At 31.9% G+C, this 23,874-nt stretch overlaps 1 protein-coding gene across 1 annotated transcript; it reads left to right on the forward strand.

Moving 5' to 3' along the window:
* Positions 1-7,157: 7,157 nt before the first annotated feature.
* On the forward strand, positions 7,158-10,088 carry LOC115964298 (receptor-like protein 47). The gene has a single exon (XM_031083637.1). It carries the CDS (start codon positions 7,158-7,160, stop codon positions 10,086-10,088), a length of 2,931 nt encoding a protein of 976 aa, XP_030939497.1.
* The last annotated feature ends 13,786 nt before the right edge of the window (positions 10,089-23,874 follow it).

The raw sequence follows: 23,874 nt of genomic DNA on the forward strand, positions 1-23,874 counted from the left end.
TGTTATTGAGTTAAATATATTAAAGTACTTGGCTTGGGTCCAGTGTTCTATGCACCATACCCGTCACGATATGAACATATTTCCAAAATTTAATACAAGTTTGCACCATATTAAGTCCAATGCATTGGAACAACGAATCCAAGTTTTGCCATATATTTAAAGAATTTGTTTAGTTTTAACACATTTAAATCTTGCCCTCCTTTTTCAATTTATTTCAATTTATCTTTTAACCATTTAACAAGACGCTTTTTTGACATTTAAAAAATTTATTCGATTTAAATCTTACCAATTGATAATAGATACCACTTCGGAAAAAAAAAAATGTCGGTATGGATTAGACATATCTGAAGGAGTTGTTGAATTTAACCCTTTTAAATCTTACCTTTTTAAAGTTTATTTCAATTTTGAGTTCATGGGATGATTATTTTTCACTTTTTGATGTAAAAAACAAAATATGACATTAGAAACTTCAAATGTTAAAGGTTTGTTTGTTACTTATTAATCTCCATGGAAAGATTTGAGAAGATATTTTGAAATTGAAACAATTGTATTCACTATTGACTCAAAAGGGACTTTGGTATTGTGAAGATAAACCAGCCAGATTAAAGTTTGATTTTGGGTATTTCTAGCAAATGGCAGAGGAAGAATTGCAAGAGATATAAGGGGAGACTAATCTAGTTTTTATTTTTAGGTTTTTAACAGATTGATGAATTAATTAATTAAAACATGTGTACGTGTAAATCTATTTTAAAGTTAATTACATTCCATAATACATGTAAAATCTATTTTTCTTCTTTTTAATAAAAAGAAATGTTAAATCGATTAAAAAAAAATGATGTCACATTATTGTTCCATAACTTCCGTTAGCCATATAGGCAATAACAATAACAATAGTTAACAAAAGAACTAATAATACTAATTTTTTAAATTTGAGAGACTAATAGTGTTCACATAAAACTTAAGGGACGAATTGTACTCATGATAGAGTAAATTTTAAGAACCGATAGTGCTGTTTTGCTAAAATTTTACAGCCTCTGATTTACATTGGTTAATTTGGTTAGTGGAATGACCCATAAGGTCATAATTTTCACAAGTCTTCCACAATTCACGCTCTCTAATAAGAGACCCACAAGGCCTATAATTTTCCGAGGCTTTGGCCAATGACTTGAAGAAACATCTGCAGGTTGAAGACTTCTAATCACTTTGCAGCATATAAATATCTATTTATGCCATCTTAATTCTCGTCTCTTTCTATTGTTTAAATTAATGTTTTAGGTATCATGCAATTAAAAGATCAATGATTAAAGTATATGCTAATGAGATATCAAAGTTCAAACAATTAATTCTTTAGAAAAGGAGGAAGAAAACCTAAACCACTGATGCTCATTCTAAAAGGAAAAAGTCATCATAAAAAAAAAACAATACAAAGGATATTTGACTGGTAAAGATCTTGAACACATAATTATATCCTTACATTCATGGAACATTAACCATGATAAGAAATATTTAATAGCATTAGAGCACCTTCGTGGGTACTCATATCATTCAAGGACTCGTGTTTAAATTGTCATACTTTCTAATCTGCTTTTTGGAATACATCTAAGACATAAATGGAATCTTTGTGGAGTCAAAAATCCTATCCATAAACCATGATATTATAATTCATAATCTTGTACTGGTCTAGCTATAATGATGGAATAAATCTTGTGATTCATATGTTAATGCGTATCTTTTTCTTCTTTCTTCTTCTTCTTGGTCAATTCTTAGATACATATGAAAAAAATGTATCTTATATAAGTAAAATTTAAAATGGACTGGCATTCTTTTCTCTTAAATATTTGTTGAGAGGATATGGGACAAGCATTTTCCCAATTGCTTATTTGATCTTGCAACTTTCAAGCCCATTGTATTGACTATTCGGTTTTGCGTTTACTGAATCCACCACAGTCTACGGTCTACACCCAACTCACAAGTTAAAACAAGGGGAAAATCATAGAAACAATTAATGTTGACAAGGATTATGATGAAAAGCAGTGTTCCAAGGGACTCAAGCACCCAACATTAAATAACAATTAAAAAACAATAAAAACTAATTTATGAGATGTCTCTCTCAAAACACATGAATCTCACATGTGTAGGTTTCACATACTATGAGAGCATGATTTATGATATCGATATCCTCCCACCATAGTAGGAAAATAGATTAGATGATTAAATGAAAATGCGAAACCAAAGGTATTTTCTTAAGTGTATGTGTTGATAAGGTTTGCAAAAATATGGCTCCATATACCCAACGTTGTTTTAAGAATCATATATATATATATATATATATATAGTTGATACTCTCCCTCCTTTATTTTATTTTTTTATTTTTTATATTTTCCTTTTGCTTTGTCCCTTAGCATGTGAGGCTTTGTAAGTACATTCAAATAATTAAAATAATATTTTTCTAAATAAACCTCTAACATCAAAGTTTCAAGAATTTTAAAAATATAATTCCAATTTAAATTATGTTACCAAAAGTGCAAAAAAAATTAAAATTTTATTATTTATTTAGATTATTTTAATAACCCATTATACTTTTTAGGTTGTGATAAAACTTGGTCTTACATAATTTCATTTCTTTATGTAACATAAAGTAAATTTTCATTTTTACCATGTATTTTATTGTTCATTTTAATTATATTGTTGATTTTGTTTTATATTTTGCATACAATATTTTATTAATCTGCACATTATACAAGAATAGTACTAATTTGTAATCATCGTGATGAAAAATAGTGTTCCATCGTGATTAATAATACTTAACTTGCGTTCAAAATAAAATTAAATAAACAATATTGAATTTTTAATACTTGAGACAACACGGAAAGCTAGAGGAAAGTCTCAAATGACCAAACACCCTCCCCCTATTCTTTGTCAAAAGACAAGAGGAAACTCGAGGTCAATAAAAAGAGAAAACAGTGCATTGTTCTTTGTCATGGGACGAGAGGAGACTGAGGTCAATAAAAAGAGAAAACAGTGCACTGTTCTTTGTCAAGTGATGAGAGAAGACTGAGATCAATAAAAGGAGAAAACAGTAAAAATAAATTAAATAATTAACAGTCGAGCATGATATCCTTTTGAGGTTTAGCACCAAGAAGCAAAGATTGGTTGCCAACAATTAATCTAGAATCAATTAATCCACATAAAACAATTCTATAGCCTCCAATTTTACGCTGGTAAGTAGAGGAGACCTATGAGAGCAAAATTTTCACGTCTTTGGCACCTGATTTTCTTAGTTTCAAGCTAGTTGGGATCAATAATTGTGCATTAATTTTAAAAATGAGGGTTGCTAGTCCTTTTGTTAACTACCATTAGTGTTATTGTTTATGTGGCTAATGGAATAATGACGTGTCATATTTTTACTACATGTATTTTACAAAATTGATGTGGCATGATGAAAAAAAAAAAAAACTTATAGGTTAGATTTTAGTACAAATAGGATCTGAATTTGGATGTATATGCCTATATGGAGCTCTTGCTCCTTTTTCCCATATGGTTTCATCATGCCTTGTGAACACTTAGATTTGGGTTTGAGAAAGAATACTAAGGCTAGATTTAGAATAGAAACCCAGTGAAAATGATATTAAAGGGGAGACTTAGGTTAGATTCAGATTTGAAAAGAAGATATTTTGAAATTGAAACAATTGTATTCACTATTGACTCAAAAGGGACTCTGGTATTGTGCAGATAAGCCAACGGGATTAAGGTTTGGTTTTAGGTATTGCCTATAGATTGTAGTGAAAGAAGGCGAGAGAGATAAGGGGAGACTTATTGAATTTTAATTTTTAGGTTTTTAACAGAGTGATGAATCAATGATTGAATTAATTAAAACATGTGTATGTGTAAATCTATTTTAAAGTTAATTACGTGGCATAATACATGTAAAATCTATTTTTTCTTCTTTATAAAAAAATAAATGTCACATTGGTAAAAACAATGTCACATCAGTGTTCCATTAGCCACATAGGTTATAATAATAACAACAGTTAACAAAACGACATACAATGCTCATTTTTTAAATTTGAGAGACCAATAGTTTTTACTTGAAACTTAAGGGACCAATTACCTTCATAGGGTAAACTTTAGGGACCAATAATATAGTTTTGCCAAAATTTTACAGCCCTCAATTTACACTAGTTTGGTTAGTAGAAGGATCCATATGGTCATAATTTTCATAAGTCTTTTGCAATTCACGGTTGTGAATGGCAGCGGCGAAGGTGGCAGCTGCCTCTTGCTAGTGTCACCAGTGAAGGTAGTGGTGGACTGGTTGTGATGGGGTGATGGGGTTTGGTGGGTTTTTATTTATTTATTTTGGGTATTCTAATTATTAAAGGAATAAAATTAGAATTGAATTAATTAGGTTACATATGACATGTTTTTATTTGTGAAGTATAGAGTAGAAAAGGAAAAATTGGACAGAAAATTTGGACTTAGAAGAAAGACCCATTAAGGTCATAATTTTCATAAGTCTTTACGCTCACTAATAGAGAGACCCATGAGGCCATAATTTTCCAAGTCTTTGGCCAATGACATGAAGAAACATCTGCAGGTTGAAGACTTCTAATCACTTTGCAGCATATAAATATCTATTTGTGCTATCTTAATTCTCATCTCTTTCTATTGTTTAAATGTTTAATGATTAAAGAATGCTAATGAGATATCAAAGTTCAAACAATTAATTCTTTAGAAAAGGAGAAAGAAAATCAAAACAATTAATGTTCATTTCAAAAGGAAAAACTCATCATACAAAAACAATACAAAGGATATTTGACTGGTAAAGATCTTGAACAAATAATTATATCCTTACATTCATGGACCATTAATATTAACCATGATAATAGCATTAAAGCACCTTCGTGGAAACTTATATCGTTCAAGGACTCGTATTTTAAATTGTCATACTTTCTAATCTGCTTTTTGGAATGCATCTAAGACATAATTAAGTGGAATCTTTGTGGAAGTCAAAAATCTTATCTGTGGATCAAGATATTATAATTCATAATCGGGTACTGGTCTAGCTATTATGAGGGAATAAATCTAGTCTTCTTGTGAAAATGTTATATTCTATTTTTTTTTTAGTCAAATTAGGTGAGCAAAAATTCATTATTCCACTCATAGTCTTCTTGGGCTGGTTTTTTTTTTTTTTTTTTTTTTTTTTTTTTTTAATGCACAATTTTAAGTGGTGATCATAGTTTAAAACCAATAACAATTTGCTACTTAAGATTTGTTGTGAAAATATTATAGACACAAATAATAGAATATCATACCAGGACCTACCATAGTTAGAAATAAAAGGTATTGTGAAAATGTTGTGACATCTTGTTGTGTTCCTAAACTTCTTTTTTGGTTTAGTCAAAATTTGGTGAGCCAAAATTTACTATTTAAAGCACAATTTTCTTCACTTGGCATTTTGTTTTGTTTTTTTTTAATTTTTTTTAATGCATAATTTAAAGTGGTTGGCCCAGCTTAAAACCAATAACAATTTGCATCCTAAGATTTGTTATAAAAATATTGTGAACATAGCATACTCTAAAATAAAATGATAAAATATCTTACCAGGGCCTTCCATAGCTAAAAATAAATGTAATATGAAAATATTATGACATTTTGTTGTGTTCCTAGACTTCTTTTTTGGTAATGTCTTAATTTTTTGAGCCAAAATTCACTTTTTTAAGCTCAATTTTCTGTAAACAAGCATATACGCCTGCTATTACTGTTTTCGTTAAACTTTAAAGAAATCATATGACTCCTAGAAAATTTCGTTGCGCAATTAATGTCTTAAATGTCCCAAAAATTTATTCATGTATTTTGAGTTTTATGTGGTGGTAATATTTGGAAAGTAAGAATGGTGATGTATGGTCTCTATTTGCTACCTAGAGAATACTAATTTACTAGAGGTTTAAATCTTCTAGATTTATAAGTTTATCTAATGAAAACTTCAATGACGTGTCCTTTTTTTCCTTGCTTAAAAGGGTGTTCATTACAAATTAAATAAGTTAAACATCGTAATTACACTTATAAAATAAGATGATAAATTAGGAAAAATGAATAACAAAATATTCATTGTTGATGGTTGTAGGTATTTAATTTGATGAAAAGTTTCAATTATAGCATATATCATTCATTATGAAATTTTAAATATTGTGGCAATGTCTTATCAAAACTTAATTGTTTATTATTGGAAGATGATGACATTTATTATCATTTTTAGCAAAAAATTTTCCTGAGTAGATATCACTTTTAGTAAAATAGGATCTAAGAAATTATTATATTAAACAGATATTCATATGGTAAATAACTATACTAAATTTAAGTACATGATTTCATACTTCTTCCAAAAAAAAAAAATTATCTTATTTTTCTTGCTTAAGGTGCAGCACATGCCTTGCATTGCAACCCAAACTAGAATTACCAAGAGTGCAAAAAAAAAAAAAAATTAAATTTTTTATTATTTATTTAGATTATTTTAATAATCCATTATACTTTTTAGGTTGTGATGATAAAACTCAGTCTTACATAATTTCATTTCTCTATGTAACATAAAGTAATTTTTCATTTTTACCATGTATTTTATCGTTCATTTTCAATTATATTTTTTATTTTCTTTTTTTTGCATACAATATTCTATTAATCTGCACATTATACAAAAATAATACTAATTTGTAATCATCGTGATGAAAAATAGTGTTCCATGGGACCGTGAATCATCCATCAAGCAAGGAGAAATAATGTTAGATAATTAAATTAAAATGAAAACCCAATGGATTTATTTAAACTTGTTTGAATGTGACGTAAAATTACATTAACCATCAAATGGAGTGGATTTTTTTTTTTCTTTTGTATTCTGTGCATCATTACATGCATGATAAAACATTTTTACGCGAAAAGGCAAAGTCTTGGTTTTTCGTTTTGTGGGGCCAAACCGCCATACCCAATCCTTGGATTAGAATTTAAATCGAAATAGAGAAATTAAAATATTGTTACTACAAGCTTGTATCCCACAATATATATATGACTTGGTTCCCCTCTTTTTTTTTTAGTTCAAACACAACCAACGCCTCTTCCCTCGCATACTTTCCTCCCTCTCATTCCACTTTTGTAGCACAGCTGTAATGCCTCTAAATCCATGGAACACCCTCTTCTCCTTCTTAACAATCATCCTTCCCCTCTTGAACCCTTTTGTAGCTTTCGCAGTTAATCCACAAGGCGAAGCACTTCTTTCATGGAAGCAAAGCCTAAATGGACCCACTGTGGCCTTGTCTAATTGGAACCCAACAGATGAAACTCCATGTGGGTGGCTTGGAATCACTTGCAACATCAACAAGGAGGTCGTGGAATTGAAGTTAAGAGACTTGAGTTTATATGGTACAGTTCCAACTAATCTCACTTCATTGGTTTCATTAACCAAGGTTGTACTTACTAGTACAAACCTCACGGGTTCAGTCCCAAGAGAGATTGCTATACTACATGAACTGAATTACTTGGACTTGAGTGACAATGCGTTAACCGGTGAAATCCCATCTGAGATTTGCAACTTGCTTAAGCTCCAAGAAATCCACCTCGACTCAAACCAGCTAGAAGGCTCGATTCCGGCTCAAATCGGCAACCTCACAAGCTTGAAATGGCTGACTCTTCATGAAAACCAGCTCAATGGAGAAATACCCAATACCGTAGGCAACTTGAAGAACCTCCAAGTGATAAGAGTCGGTATCAACAAGTACCTTGGAGGCATTATACCCCGAGAAATCTGGAATTGTACGGAGTTGACCATGTTAGGCCTTGCCGGAACAAGCGTCTCGGGTTTCCTTCCTCCGAGTCTTGGTCTCCTCAAGAAGCTTGAAACCATATACATCATGAAAACTCTCCTCTCCGGCCAAATCCCACCTGAAATTGGCGACTGTACCGCCCTCCAAGAGATCTCCCTCTATCAAAACTCGCTCACCGGTTCAATACCGAAAAGTCTTGGAAACCTCAAAAATCTCCAAACGCTCAATCTCTGGCACAACAACTTGGTGGGTACTATTCCATCAGAGCTTGGGAATTGCAAGAAGTTAATATTTCTCGATGTTTCGGGGAACTCATTAACCGGAAACATTCCGCAAAGTTTCGGAAACTTATCGGCTTTGCAAGAACTCGGACTCCAAATGAATCAAATATCGGACGAAATTCCAGCACAATTAGGAAACTGGAAGGAGCTCACTTACATCGACTTAGGCCACAACAGGATCGCCGGTACGATACCATCCGAAATTGGAAACCTTACGAAACTTCAACAGCTTTTCTTGGATAATAACAAGTTAGTGGGACCCATTCCATCCTCAATTTCCAAATGTCAGAATCTTGAAATTCTTGGTTTAGCTTCTAATGGTTTGACTGGGAATATTCCCCAAGGAATCTTTCAGTTCAAGAAACTGAAAATAATCAATCTTTCCTCCAACAATTTATCGGGTGAAATACCGAAAAATATCGGAAACTGTTCGTTTCTAATTTGGTTCGAAGTTGGAGATAACAAGCTTGCAGGGCCAATACCGAGAGAGATTGGGAACTTGGAAAATCTAGATATCTTGGGTCTCAGTTTGAATCGAATTTCGGGAAATGTACCTGCCGAGATCTTTGGCTGCCGAAACTTGGAGTATCTCAATTTGCATTCTAATTTGATCACCGGAAACTTTCCTGGTAAGTTAAGCCGCCTTGTTTTGTTGCAGTTTGTTGATTTTTCCAATAATTTTATTGAAGGTACTTGGCCACTTCATGTATTTCCACGGCACATTGTTTTCTTTTCAATCTCAAGGAACAATTTAAGCGGAGAGATACCTTCCTCGGTTTGCAATCTCAATTTTGTTAACTGCCTTGATTTCTCTCATAATCATTTTAGTATGATTCCTCCATGTTTGGGAAATATGAGTGATCTCATAAATTTGGAATTGCGAAATAACAATCTTCACGGCGCCATCCCTAAATTTGTAAAGTGCAGTAACTTGAGAAGTCTTAAACTGGCCGACAATCAATTAGAAGGGCCATTGCCACGTTCATTGGTCAATTGCAAGAAATTAGAAATTCTAGACGTTGCTAACAACAGGCTTAACGACACATTCCCTCATTGGTTGGTAAATCTTCCAGAGTTGCGGGTTCTCTTATTGCGATCAAACAACTTTCATGGTTCCATAGGCAATCACAAGACTAAATTCTCATTCCCTAATTTGAGAATTATAGACATCTCTCACAATATGTTCCATGGTCATTTGCCATCAAACATTTTCAAGTATTTATCAGCCATGATGAATGGGAACATGGATAACGATGGATTGCAATATATGGGTGATGATTATCATTTTGTTTTTAGAAGAGATATGGATAATGATTATTATTCTCATAATGATTCTGTTACAATTGATGTTACAATTGATATTAAAGGGAATTATATTGATGTGGTGAAAATACTAACTCTATTGAAAACTATTGATTTTTCCAACAATAGTTTCAAAGGAGAAATTCCAAAGGTAATTGGAAACCTTGGATCACTTAAAGGGCTAAATTTTTCACACAATAATCTTATGGGTCATATACCTATATCATTCGGAAATTTGACTAATCTTGAATGGCTAGATCTCTCCTCAAACAAGCTCACAGGCAACATTCCTATACAATTGACAAATCTTACATCATTGGAAATTTTAAATCTCTCAAAAAACCATCTTGTGGGATTGATACCTCAAGGTAAACAATTCAATACATTTACAAATGCTTCTTACAGTGAAAACTTGGGTTTATGTGGATTTCCATTGACAAAAACTTGTGGCAATGATGAGGGACAACAACCACCACCATCACCAACCATCCAAGAAGATGATGTCGGGTTTGCAAATGGATTTCATTGGAAAGTTGTATTGTTGGGGTACGGATGTGGTGTCATGTTTGGATTAGGTATGGGATATCTTGTGTTCTCAAGTGAAAAACCAAAATATCTCTTGACTATTATTTATGGAGAACGACGCAACAAGGTGCGAAGATCCAAGAAGAATGCTCATGGAAGAATTAGTTGAAGCAAAATTTTGCAAATACAAATAATAATTTCAGGTATTTATTTATGTACTATTATATTAGAAAATACATTTTTTTTATTGAGTCATATTAGAGAATACTTTACTTCATAATTTTGGTTCTTAAAAAAATGTCCTTTTAAATTGTAAATATGAATTTTCAGTTTTAATTTATTTTCTACCAATCAGAAATACCTTTTTTGTGTCAATGTTGAGGCTATTACCATATTTTATTTTATTTGTTATTATTATTATTTTAAGGGGCAACTCCTCAACCTTGCTAGTTGAAGTGCCAAATAATCGGGTACATATTCTAAAACTACACTTAAAAAAAATTATTATTATTACTTCCTTGTGATTATTACCTACATTTTGCAGAACAAAGAAGGTGTTGTTGGTTGGATCGCTTGAAGAGTGGAGTTAATTTTATAGTACAAAGTAAGATGTTTTAATTATGCACGTTTTAATTCAATTATGTTTCTTTTTTTTTTCATCAAATGTGTTGAAATAAAACTTTATTTTGATATAACTAAGCTGTGATGCATTTTGTTTCTGCTTTTATTTTTTCTCTTGGTCTGGTTGGTAGATTATTTGTTGTTATTTTGAACTATTTGTTTGACCCTCATGGGTTACTTGAGTGATGAGCTCATTGATCTAGGGTTTGCAATAAATTTGGAGGTCCTACTCTTAATCTATGACATTATCTATTCATGGGGTTTTTGTGGTATTTCATAAAAAAAGAGGAATAATTTGGTCAGATATTAAGATAACACTTCCTTATATCAAACAAACAAACAAATATTTCTAGCTGGACTGCTATAGCAGCATTTAGTTTTGTACTTTAACTCCTACTTAAAATGATCATCAACTAAAGAATTAAAAAGAATAATAATTTTATTTGCATTAGCAAATTTCACTAGAAATATTCAATGCAGACAAGAGTGGAATTTAAATTTAAGTCCTTATGATAGTTGTTGACTTATTGAGTTTTCTCTGCTTTGTATACCATCTAATTCTTCAAAAAGAACAGTTTGTTATGATTAAATACATTTTCATATATTTAAAAGTATATATATCTTTGGGACCTAGTGTAAAGCACATTTTCCTGGGGAGAAACAATATAGAAAACGCTCCTAGTGCTTTAAGGAATACGGATTAACACTTATATGGTTAAAACACACATTGTTTAATCTATCATTCGTAGGGAAATTAGAGCAATTATATTATTAAGGTCTGTCAAATGTGTACAAGTTGCTTATTTCTTGATTGAGGCAAATTATTATGTGGATTTTCAAGGGTAACTCTTACAACCTAGCAAGATTCAATTTGGCCTTTTTTTTCCCTACTTTTTTTTAAGGAGTGTTCTCTATTGATATTAAACTATGAAAGGATTACAAAGTAAGCAACAAACTTCAACAAAACACAAATAAATAATTTACCCCAAGATATGATGAAACTACAAAGACTAGTAGTCTCACATATTTCTTTAAGAAATCCACCAAAACTTTTAAATATCTTTTTCTTTTTAATTCAGCATCTATTTTCTTTTTCTTTGGGTATTAATTCATGATCAAATTGTCTAAAGATAAACACTCTACCACAATTTGTACACATGCGTCATCCATGCATTTGTCAACCATTAGCTTACAACAAAATTAGGGGGATTAATACATAACAAAAGCCTCCCTACTATTAATTATTGTTTTAGTTAGAATATTAGCATATATATATATATATATATATATATATATATATAGTAGTTTCTTTCCCAATGAGCATGTTCGGGATGGGCTTCCTAGAAATGTTGGATCAGTAGAAGCTTGTAGTAAAAAATCAGAGTGCTACAAGGACGACAATTAAAACACCAATTAGCTCCTCTTCCTAGCTTTTCTGCGAAAACTAATATGAAGCATATACATGTGAATGACCAAATGATTTGCCATAAAATAGGTTAGACAATTTGGAAGAAAATTGTTTGGTTTCATCTATAGCCTATACAATGAGAAGCAATTCTCTCAGTTTTCTTTGTATATGTGGGAAACTGGGAATGCATTCCATATTCTTATGCAAAAATTTATTAATTGATTTTGTGAAGGATGACAAACTTTTCCTCCAATTCGAAGGAATTTCTCTCAAAACAACTACATGAAATTCACAAATCCATATCACATGATCTCATTTATTAATGATACGGCTACTAAATTGGTCATATTAACTATCAGTTAGTGATTGAAAGTCATGAATCATGTGATTGACAAGATAGTTTTGTAAATTAACAAATAACAATTTAGAGGAAATTCAAAATATAGAGTGGTTTTACACTTCCACTACTACAGACTATTCCACAACTTTTTGCCACAATTCTATCGTAGTAAATTGTGAGTAGTTATTTATTACTTACACGTGGATTCATCATTTTTTTTTTTTATCATTCACATTTTACCACATTACAATTGTGACAAAAAATAGTTGTGTAAATGCTGGAGTTTTTCATCAAAATCGTTCTAAGAAACTCTTGGACCTACAGCCAGGGGCGGAGCTACATTGTTCATTGGGCCCCCCCAAAATTTTGATTTCTTCTATTGTTAGGCTATGAGTCTGATAGCAAAAAATAAGTAAAAGGCTATGGCCCCCTTGAAAATAATGACCCCCCCCCCCCCAATTCTTTCTAGGATCTCTACTTAGTCCAATAGATAATTCAAAGTCCTTAAATAAAATACTAGTTAGCTCTCCCAATTGTCCAAATGATTTGTTGTCAATCCAAATATCCAATAGACAATAATCCACACTCTCAAAATATCATCTTTTACCACTCATTTTCAAACAAAAATTTACCCTTTTTTTTTTCATCATTCTCAATCTCAAGAAGCCACCTACAGGATTCTCAAAGAAAATAGAATTTATCACTGCTACTTTCTCTCCTGATAAAAGCCCACACTGCCCCATGTTTTTTTCCCTCTCATTGGTGATTGCTCTAAACACATTAACTCTCTTCTCAACAAGGGTAGAAATCAAATAAACTCCTTTCATCTAAAAAAAAATTATCCATATTTGCTTTCAGTTCTAGCTTCTTCTTGTGTCTCATTATTTCAGGTTTGTTTGTTTCTTCAACATCATATGGGCATTTAGATTTATGATTTATATATATATGATAATGCATGGGCATTTAATTTTATGAATATGCTTTGTTTATTAAGTTGTTCAATTTGTTGTATTGCTATATGATAATATATTATATCTCTTTCCATATCATCATTTTTTTTTAATTTGAAATTAGGAGCTGAATAATTCATTAAAAAATAAGAAAATTTTCAATATTATGGATATTGATGGGTTGTTGGTGCTTAAAATAATAGTATGCAAATTTTTGTATATGTGTATGGTAAAATAGACTGCTTTTTTGTACTTCCATTAATATTTAAAAATATGACAATATATCAAAGTTGATAATTTTGTATTTATAAATTTATGAATTATGATTTTTCTATTAATATTGCAACTTGGCCCCCCAAGTATGAATTCCTGGCTACGCTCCTGCCTGCAGCAAAAGCTGCAAAACCAAGCTGAGTGGCCTAAGTTGGGCAATGAGCTGCTTGGGCAAGACTTAAAAGAACGACAAGCATTGTGAGCAGATATTGAGATGAGGCCAACTGGGCTAAGCATTTGCTAAGCTTTGATGCTTCTGGCCTGTACTTTTATAGGCTTTCTGCCTCTAGTACTATGCCTGTTTCCGCAAGCTAGTTTCTTAATTCAATTTCCTTTTAACCAGAAATAAGAGATGAGCCCAATTAGTTCAATGATTTGGTGAGCCCATTACTCGGAACAAGCATTAAAGGGGTGGGCAGTGGGCCCATTACTTGAGTGGAACTTAATGGTTTATTTTTACCCTTTTCTTATTGGGTTAGATCATTTTAATCCGCACTTCTTATACCATACGGATTTTGAGGAAACCAGATTCTACTAGTATACTTTCTCAAAAAAAAAGAAAAAAAAAAAAAAGATTCTACTAGTATAAGAACATTCAAAAAATAAATAATCTTTTATTTAACTTTGGTAAAGTTTTTAAGACGTTCTGTAAGTATGAAATACTATTTTATTTATTAATAAAAAAAATCTAAGATTCCAATTTATTTCTATAGAAAACACAGGATGAACCCACCATAACCCCATTTAACCAACCAATCTTTAGTTGTTAGCCTAATTTCATTCCAAGCTGAGGATCTGATAAATCTCCCAAATTTTGAGAGCAACCACTGTACAAAATTTGCTAAGTCAAGTAGTGATAACCAACCTAAAAATTCACCACTACCTCGGATCTAGTTGGAGGGCAGAAATAGTAACCTTGTTTTAGAATACTAGAAAATTTGGCATTTACATTACTTTCAGCTTCAAGAACTATCTAGTGACCAAATCTACGCAATAATGTACCTTCAGGGTGCCAATTATCATGCCTAACAAATGTCTTACCACTATTACAAATGGAATGTTTGATCCAAAGACGAGCTATTTCCCTAATAAGCTTCGAAATTTGACTCCAACCCCATGAGCAATTTTGAGGAATTTTAACACTCCAAGAGCTTCAATTGAATCGCTATTATCCCTTTCTATTTTATAAGGATGGTTTTGAGATTATATGACTGAATATTCAATTGGCTAGTATTTATATCATTGTAGATCCGAGTAAGAGTGTTCATTCATCAAACCAACCCGACACTTCATGTTGGTTTTTTCATGAGTTGATGGGTTTTATTTTAGGTTGGATATATTTTTTTTTCTTTTTCTTTTTTTTTTGGGGGGGGGGGTGGGGGGGACATGGGTTGGATTAAATTTAGGTTGACAAACTTTTCAATATGATCATTCTGAACTAACCCACATTATGTATAGTATATGTATTTTATTTGTTAGTTTGATTTATGTTGGATTTTAAGACTTTACATAATATTGTTAGTTTTATTTATTTTAATTAGTTTTAAAAGAGATTGAATATTATGCCTAATTGTGTAAATTAAAATAAATAAGTGGGTTTAAAATAGAAGCTTTTTCCTTAAGCGACAAAATGGCTCCTACATGATGATGTAACTTAATTTGAGTTGGGTTGGTTTTTAGAACTAACATGGGTTGGGTTGAGTTGGAGATTTCCCAATCTAAAGGTGGTTGTGCTATGATCTGCACTCTTCATAGTCTAGGTTGAATAAGAGATTATTACAAGAACAAGAGAGAAAGCTCAATTTAATTAGCTTACAACAAAGTGAAAGGGGGGGGGGGGGGGGGGGAACTTAAATCCAAGTTTTATTTAGTGAGAGAATTGGTTAACGTAGCTGAAATACAAGGCTCTTGGGGAGGTACCGTTGCTCAATTAATGTTTAAATTATAACAAAAATTCTAGGGTTAGCTTTAAATACAAGTTACAAGCCTAAAATTGAAAGGAACGATATACATGTGCTAAAAAAATGACTACAAAGCTACTTTAATGGTTAGCAAGTAGCAGAAAGTGTTTTCAGTTCACAATTTTAAGATAAAAGCATCTCGGTTAATGTTGTGAAGTAAATGATTAAAAGCTAGTCACCTCTCATTCATGGCTAACATCACATTGTTAATTATAAGTTTGCATCTCTCTTCAAATATTCTTGAGAAGTTTCTCAAAGAGCCTATTCTCAAGGTGACATTATTGCCCCCTTTATGTGAGCAAATGATTTTGAATCTTGCACGTTTAGTCTTAAAGAAGGAAAGCAAGAATTAACAATATTATGTGTGTCTTAGAGTTTAGCCACATTAAAATTTGTAAATCACATACTTTGGAGCCGAAAGAAGAAAAGCTAGTTAGGCCATTACCCTTGAAAGAAGGGAAGAGTATCACCCACAAAGGAAAAGCACAAATAGAAAACACAAAAGAGATGGCCAACCAAGAAGGAAAGAATAGTTTTCACAAAGTGATTATATGTGTGAGATTAAATATTATATGAAATACACTAAACAAATAGATGATGTACTACAATTGTATAATTGGCTTATGTAATAGTTGTGACTTGTGAGGTTACCCACACGTGTTGTGGAGCCAAATGGGCCATGCAATGCTTGGAAATATAATTCATAGTCAAAATGATCTAATATTTGACTTGCCGTTGATTAGAGAACCTTTTTTTTCATTGGGATTGTCTCTCATACTTGCTCAATTATTGTTCAAAAACAATCAAAGCAAGTGAGCAATCTAACACTCCCCCTTGGCCCATTAAAAAAAGTTGTCAATCATATGTGATTGTCTAATAAAACAGAGATAAAATGTGTATGATGTAGAAAGAGAGAGATTTGCATCAGCAACTATATGGAGTTGATTGATGCAGCTTAAAACCCGGATAGGCCATTAAAAAAACCAGAGCACTAGAAAGTCAAAGTTTGCAGCTGCCACCCAAACTTCCACCTTAATAGTAAAATCATTTTTGGCCATATATTTTTCTTTAAAACTTTTCTATCTTTAATCCCAGGCCAACCCATAAAAAATATTCAACTTAGCACCTCAGATTCTTACTTCCCTTGTAACACTTTTTCTCAGCAAATGATCTCATTGAAGTTTATTTAAAACGAGTTTCAGTCCGTTCAACTAGTGTAGTCTTTTACTCATTGAATAAGGGACATGTGATCGAATCCCACCTACACTAACTCATTTAAAAAAAAAATGACACTTCCTCTTATGCTTGAATTCATGTTCTGGTCTATATTCCAACTAGAATACTTGTAATATGATTAGCTTAATATGGTTGATTCAATTAATTAAATGTTTTATGTATTCATTTTTGTCTTCATGCAATTAAAAGTTCATTGATTAAAGAATGCTAATGAGATTTCAAACAATTAATTCTTTAGAAAAGGAAGAAGAAAACCTAAACAATTAATGCTAATTCTAAAAGGAAAAAAGTCATCATACAAAAAACAATACAAAGGATATTTGACTGGTAAATATCTTGAACAAATAATTATATCCTCACATTCATGGACCATTAACCATGATAAGAAATCTTTAATAGCATAAGAGCACCTTCTTGGATACATACTCATAGCTTTCAAGGACTCGTATTTTAAATTGTCATGCTTTCTAATCAGCTTTTTGGAATGCATTTAAGACAGAAGTGGAATCTTTGTGGAAGTCAAAAATCTAATCCATGGACCATGATATTGTAATTCATAATCTAATACTGGTGTAGCTATTATGAGAGAATAAATCTAGTAAATCATATGTTAATGCGCATCTTCTTCTAATTCAAATGGACTGGCATTCTCTTAAATATTTGTTGAGAAGACATGGACATATGGTACAAGCATTTTCTCCATTTGCTTATTTGATCTTGCAACTTGCAAGCACATTGCATTAATTTACTATTCGATTTTGCGTTTACTGACTCCACCACAGTCTACACCCCACTCACAAGTCAAAACAAGGGGAAAATGATAGAAACAATTAATGTTGACAAGGATTGCAACAATTAATATGGGTCCATTTACACAAGATCGAATTTTTAGGAAATCTCAACAAATATATATATATATATATATATATAGTCAAAAGATTAGAGAAAGTCTAATTATATTTTAAATTGAAATTCAATTTTGTGCTACATGTCTCATCTATTTTTAAATTTTTGTGTTAAGTGAATTATTAGGTGCAAAAATTGAAAATTCTAAATTCCATTAGATTCTAAATTGGATTTCAATTAGAATTCAATTTTATGCCACGTATCCTATCTAATTTTTTAATTCTTGTAACAAGTAAATTATTGGGTGCAAAAATCGAAGAGTTTATATCCAATTAGATTCTAAATCATATATATATATATAAAGTGAGAAATCATTACATATTTTAGAAATTTATGACTTAAAAAATGTTTAAGTTGTAACTTTAACACCAAGTATAATTTGAACTTATATATATGTGTGTGTGTAAGTGTGATTATTTTTAAATATACCTGTGCATATGCACGAGTTTATATACTAGTTATGATATAAAAGCAATTTTCCAAGGGACTCAAATCATCCAACATAATTTTTTTTTTATTTAAAAAAAAGATATTTTATGAGATGATTTAATAAAATCTCTCTCACAACATTTATAAGTCCCACATGTGTAGAACTCATACCATAAGAAGATGGTTTTATGAGACCGTTTCATGAGATACACTCTCATCATAAAAGGAAAATAGGTTAAATGATTTTAATTATCAAAATACAAAGCCAAGAATCTTCTTTTTTATATATATAAAAGAAATTTTCCGTTCTATATGTTATAGTTGCGATAAGTGGACGCTCTCTCTCTCTCTCGTTTCTTTTCTTTTTGTTTAATATTTTCCTTTTGTTTTTTCTCCTTATACCACATGATGAGATGGCGCATAACTGCATTAAAATTAACACAATATTTTTTCTAAGTAAACCCCTAACATCAAAGTTTCAAGAGTTTTAACATTATTATTCCAATTAAATTATATTGCCAAAAATTAAAAAAAAAGTTATATTATTTATTTTAGATTATTTTAATAATTTGTTATAATTTAGGTTTTGATAAAATTCAGTTTTACATAATTCCATTTCTCTATGTAACTTAAAGTAATTTTTATTTTTCATTTTTGCCATGTATTTTATTGTTCATTTTCAATTATATTGTTGAAACACTTGTTTTAACATACATACAATTATTAATCTATATATCATTGCATAAGCATAATACTAATGTCTAAGAGCATTCCCATCAAGAGCTTTAAATTTTTTAGCATTTAACATATATAAAAAAAAAAAAAACCAATTTTATAGCATTTAACACGTCACTTTACAATACACCTAACATCAAATTTTTTTTTTTTTTTACCACTTCATTTAAATATTCTTTCTTTATTATTTTTTTAAACATTTTTTATTCTTCCTCTCTCTCCCTCTGTGTCTCTCTCTTTCTCAACCCAACTGTTCTAAGCACTGCGAGCCACATCCACCAGCCACAACATTAATTCACAACAGAGATAACGAACCCACCAAATCACAAAATCAGATCAGCCCACCAAAGTAAAACCACAAAAGCCACCAAAATTAGATCACATCCGCCAAAATCAAACCCCAAAATCAGCCACACTTGCCCAACCACTGTCGCCCAAACCCACGAAATCAACCCAGACCCACACTCGTCGAACCACCGTAGCCGCACTTGTCGAAACCCAACTAAAATCAATTCACAATAGAGACCCATGAACCCACCAAATCACAAAATCAGATCACCTCATCAAAATCAAATCACAAAACCCACCAAAATCAGATCATACCTCAGCCCACATTTGCCGAACCACCGAACCATGAAATCAACCCAGACCCATGAAATCACGAACAAGGACGATCCACCACCACCCACGAAATCAACTCGTCCTACGGAGAGAGGAGAAAGATCAACAGTCAAAGAAAGAGAGTGAGAGTCAAAAAGAAAGGGGGAGGAGACAAAAAGAGAGACGAAGAGGCAGAGTGAAAGAGAAAGAGAGAAGAAATAGATAAGTGATAACGCCTTAAAATGTATACTTGTTATATATTTATGTGGGCGTTATCTCCTTATTACTATGCTTAATTTGTATAATTAATCCATGATTTGCATTAGTCCCTATTATTTATTTTTACATAATTTCTTAAATAAGATGCTATTCATTGTATGTAATTTTCTATTTTCAGGAAATCATGTGAGAAAGAGGAGTTTACAGGAATTTGTGAGAGAATTGAGGCCAAACTAGAATTAAAATGGAGCTAAAGGACCATATTTAAATGTTTAAGGAGGTGCAGTTGGAGTGCTTGGATCGTCTACCATGATTGGAAGCTTCAAATAAGGAAAGAAATCAAAGAGGCAGAATCTGAAAAGGAAAAATCTGATTTAAGCACTGATCAGTATTTTGGGCGTATCTCTTTTCTCAAAAATCCAATTGACACAAAGCTAGATGGGTTGGAACCGTGACTTAAATATCTACAACTTTCCAGTTTTGAGTTTTTTGAAATTCTCAATTTTTGAAGGCTGAAATTAACTCACAAGTTACTACTGTAAACCTGGACGGAAATTAAAATAGTAAATGTTGTATTTTCTTTGGACACTTTTTACATTAGGGTTTTGGAAGGGAGGCTGTGCAGAACGAATTTTGGTAGAGAAAACCTTGTATTTTTCTTTCTCTAATGGCAGCCTAAACTCTTTGCTAGGGCTAGGGATATGTTTTTTCTATACGGTATGAATATCTAATGTGATTCTTTCTAGAATTTTATCAACAACATATTTCATTGTTCAATTAAATTTCTTTTGATGTATTAGTTCTTCCATGCTTTCAATAAGTTCAATCATATTTTTCTTATTGTTTAGATGAATTTTTAATAGTTTCAAATAGAAATCAGGTTTTAAAGTGAATGGATTTTTTTGAAAACTTTTCTAACTGTATTATTAATCGAGGTTATCATGCGTTCTTGAATTGTCTCAGTTCAATAGAATCATAAGTTTTTATTTGTATAAGAACAATCAATTATGAAATAGATATTTTCTTAGATCACAAAGAATTTTATATCGATATAGGGAAAAACCCCGATGCTCTAGTATTTACATTATTGATTTAAATCAGTTTTTATTATTATTCTTGTTAACAATCACCAAGAAAAAGTATTTTTCTTCTTCACCCAAACTGTTATTTAATTATATTTTCTTTGAATTTACCCTGCTCTTTGTGGTTCAACCTCGGTACTCCGAGAATTATATTGCTACGATCTCCTGCACTTGGGAGTGAGCAAGCAAGAAGAGAAGCACGGCAAAAGAGAGAGAAAGTGATAAAAAAAGAAAAATAATAATAATAAGAGCATTTTCATCAAATGTGTTAAAAATGCTAAATGCTATTTTTTAGCATTTTTAACACCTTAAATCATAAAAACCCATCTTTATCAAGGGTGTTAAATCTTAAAAATTTTAGCAACTTGCTACAGTGAGGTTTTATTACTAACACCTCACTGTAGCAAGCTGCTACTATTTTTTTATTATTTTCTTTCTTTCCTTTTCACTCTCTCTCTCTCTCTCTCTCTCTCTCTCATGCTCTCTGTCCCCTCTCTTTTTCACTCTTTCTGCCTCTCCGTTTCCCTTTCTCTCTACATCTCGAGTTTGTGGGTCTTGGGTGTGGTTGGGTTGAGTTGGTGTTCTTGAGGCGTCATTCTTGAGTCGGCATGGTCGGTGTTCTTGGCTGGGGTTGAGACCGGAGAGGCTAGGGTGGTGGTCATTGGAGAGGTTGGGGTGGGTTTTGGCTATAGTTCTGTGGTGGGTTCAGATTGGGGTGAGTTTGATTTGATTTTGGGTCTTGATTTGGTTTTGGGATTGTGTTTTGGTTCTAGAGTGCGAAGGAGGAAGGGGAAAGGAAAGTCAAGCCACCGTCGTGGAAGAAGATGACGACAGGGAGGGAAGTGGTGTCCATGTCTGTGTTCGTGGAACAAAGAGGCGGAACTAGATCAGCTGTTGACGGTGCCGTCAGATCAGGTCTTCCATGGGAGGACCAAGGAATTAGAATCTGATGGTTTGTTTTTGTGTGTGTGGGTGTGTGCTACAAAGTTAAAGAAGGGATGAACTTTTTTTCTTTTTCTTTTTGGTGGTTAGGGGTTGATGTTGTGGTTGGTGGTAGTGGCTGTGGTTATGGCTGTGGGCGGTGGTGATAGTGGGTGTTGGCAATGGCAGTGGGTTTGTTGGTAGTGAAAGAGATGAGAATGAAAAAAAAAAATTAATATTTTAATGAAGTGGTAAAAAATATAAAATCTTTGATGTTGGATGTATTGTAAAGTGAGATGTTAAAATTGATAAAGTAGGTTTTTGAGATGCTAAATAGTAAATTTTTTAAAATCTTTGATGAGGGTGCTCTAAATAGTAGCAACTTGCTACAATAAGGTGTTACTACTTTTTAGTTTTAGCATCTTTGATGTAAAGCATATTTCAAGATTTTAAGCTATAAAATAGCATTTTAGCATTTTTCACATCTTTGATGTGAATGTTCTAATTATTGTGATGGGTCCATGAAGCCAGGAAGAATAAAACACAAACCCAATAGATTTATTTAAGCTTTTGTACGGAAAATGATCATTTTGATTTTATTGGAAATGAAGAAAGTTTCTTTCACAGTTAAATTTTTCTTTTTCTTATCTAACATTGCAGAGAATAGTATGTAATTTTACATGAACTATGAAATGAAACTATCATGGAGAGAGGATCATTTTCTTTTGTGTTGATCTGTACATCATTATTACATGCATGCCTCTTTTTTTTTTTCTTTTTTTGCTTAGTAAGTGCAAAGGATAGAACCCCAAGCAAGAGGTTACAAAGAAACCCGGGTGCCACTTGACTACAAGGCCATTGGCATTATTACATGCATGCTAAGCAATAAAGTAGGGGGCAGACAAATGAACCAAGTGTGTCCAATAGTGTACTTGCTATGAATTACGATCAAACATCATCACCATTGATCATTCTTTTCTATGAGGATGTGAGCTTTCCACATGTCAGTTTCATGAAGAGAGGGACCTCTCTCACCTGAACCTGGCTATCAGACACGAGATCTTATTCTCTTAGTTCTCTATATAACTCTAGAACTAGCTAAACTTTTTCCTTAGCACTGACCATTTGAAAGGTTCTCCACAGCCTCTCATAGCTCTCTTATGCTCACATACTTATGTGCTGCTTTATTTCCATATATACTCACACAGCATTAAACAAAAAGTAATGCCCATTACAATCAACAAGCTTAATGGAAAACCCCCAACTATTAAAAAGTGTAAGAAAGAAAAAATTATCCTTTATTTTTTTTTAAAAGTTTCGACACATAACGTTTGCTTTTAATGATAACTCTTTATTATCAAACCAAAACATCAATCAGTTTTAGGTGTAAACGGGGATTGAATTCTAGATCTTTTGTTCAACCACAGAAAAAATTATCCTAGTTATGTGAAAATGACTTCTTCATGGATTCCAAAATATAACTCTGCATAAAACACTTCCATTGTAATTCCAAGGGGCAGCCGCAGTATATGTGTGAAAATGATTTTCTTTGGGTAACCACTTAGAACTGCTTAGTGCTTAATGAATTGGAATGTACATAATCTCCCACTTATGTGCTCACTGAAAGCCATTATCAGGTCATGTCAGATGATTGATAGGTATCTGATATGAAAACGTTATCACTTTTTTTAATGGTGGAGCTTCTTCTAGATGGCCCAAAAAATGATGTTTTGTACCGCTCAATTATCTAGTTTGTTATAAGTATAAATCCGCATGTGTGAAGAGACTAGTAGATATATAAAATCAGTACGAAAAGATCTCTCAATCATTTTTACGTGGAAATGTGAAGTCTTGATTTTTTGTTTTGGCGGGGCCAAACTGCTATAGTGAATCCCTAGATTAGAATTTGAAGCGAAATAGAGAAATTAAAATATTGTGCAATTGGAAAATGCAGAAGATAAATATATCATACTTAAACAGTGGCACAGAGGTAGAATTTTAAGAGATAAAATAATTAACAATATTTTTTTTAAAATAAAATTAAACACGCTAAATATAGAGTCCTATAGGAAATCCATCTTTTTTATTTTGGTTTGGAGTAATAACAATTATTAAGAAAATACACACTTAAGATATTCATATAGGAGATATGAAAATTTGGAGACACGTATATTTGTTGTAAAATATAACTCAAACATAGGGCTAAATTTAAATTTGTGGAAAGTTTGGAAGGCGATGTCACTTCCTTCCTACTTCGCAAGAAAAGACATAGAA

Source organism: Quercus lobata, chromosome 10 (genome assembly GCF_001633185.2).
Source record: "Quercus lobata isolate SW786 chromosome 10, ValleyOak3.0 Primary Assembly, whole genome shotgun sequence".
Lineage (NCBI taxonomy): Eukaryota > Viridiplantae > Streptophyta > Magnoliopsida > Fagales > Fagaceae > Quercus > Quercus lobata.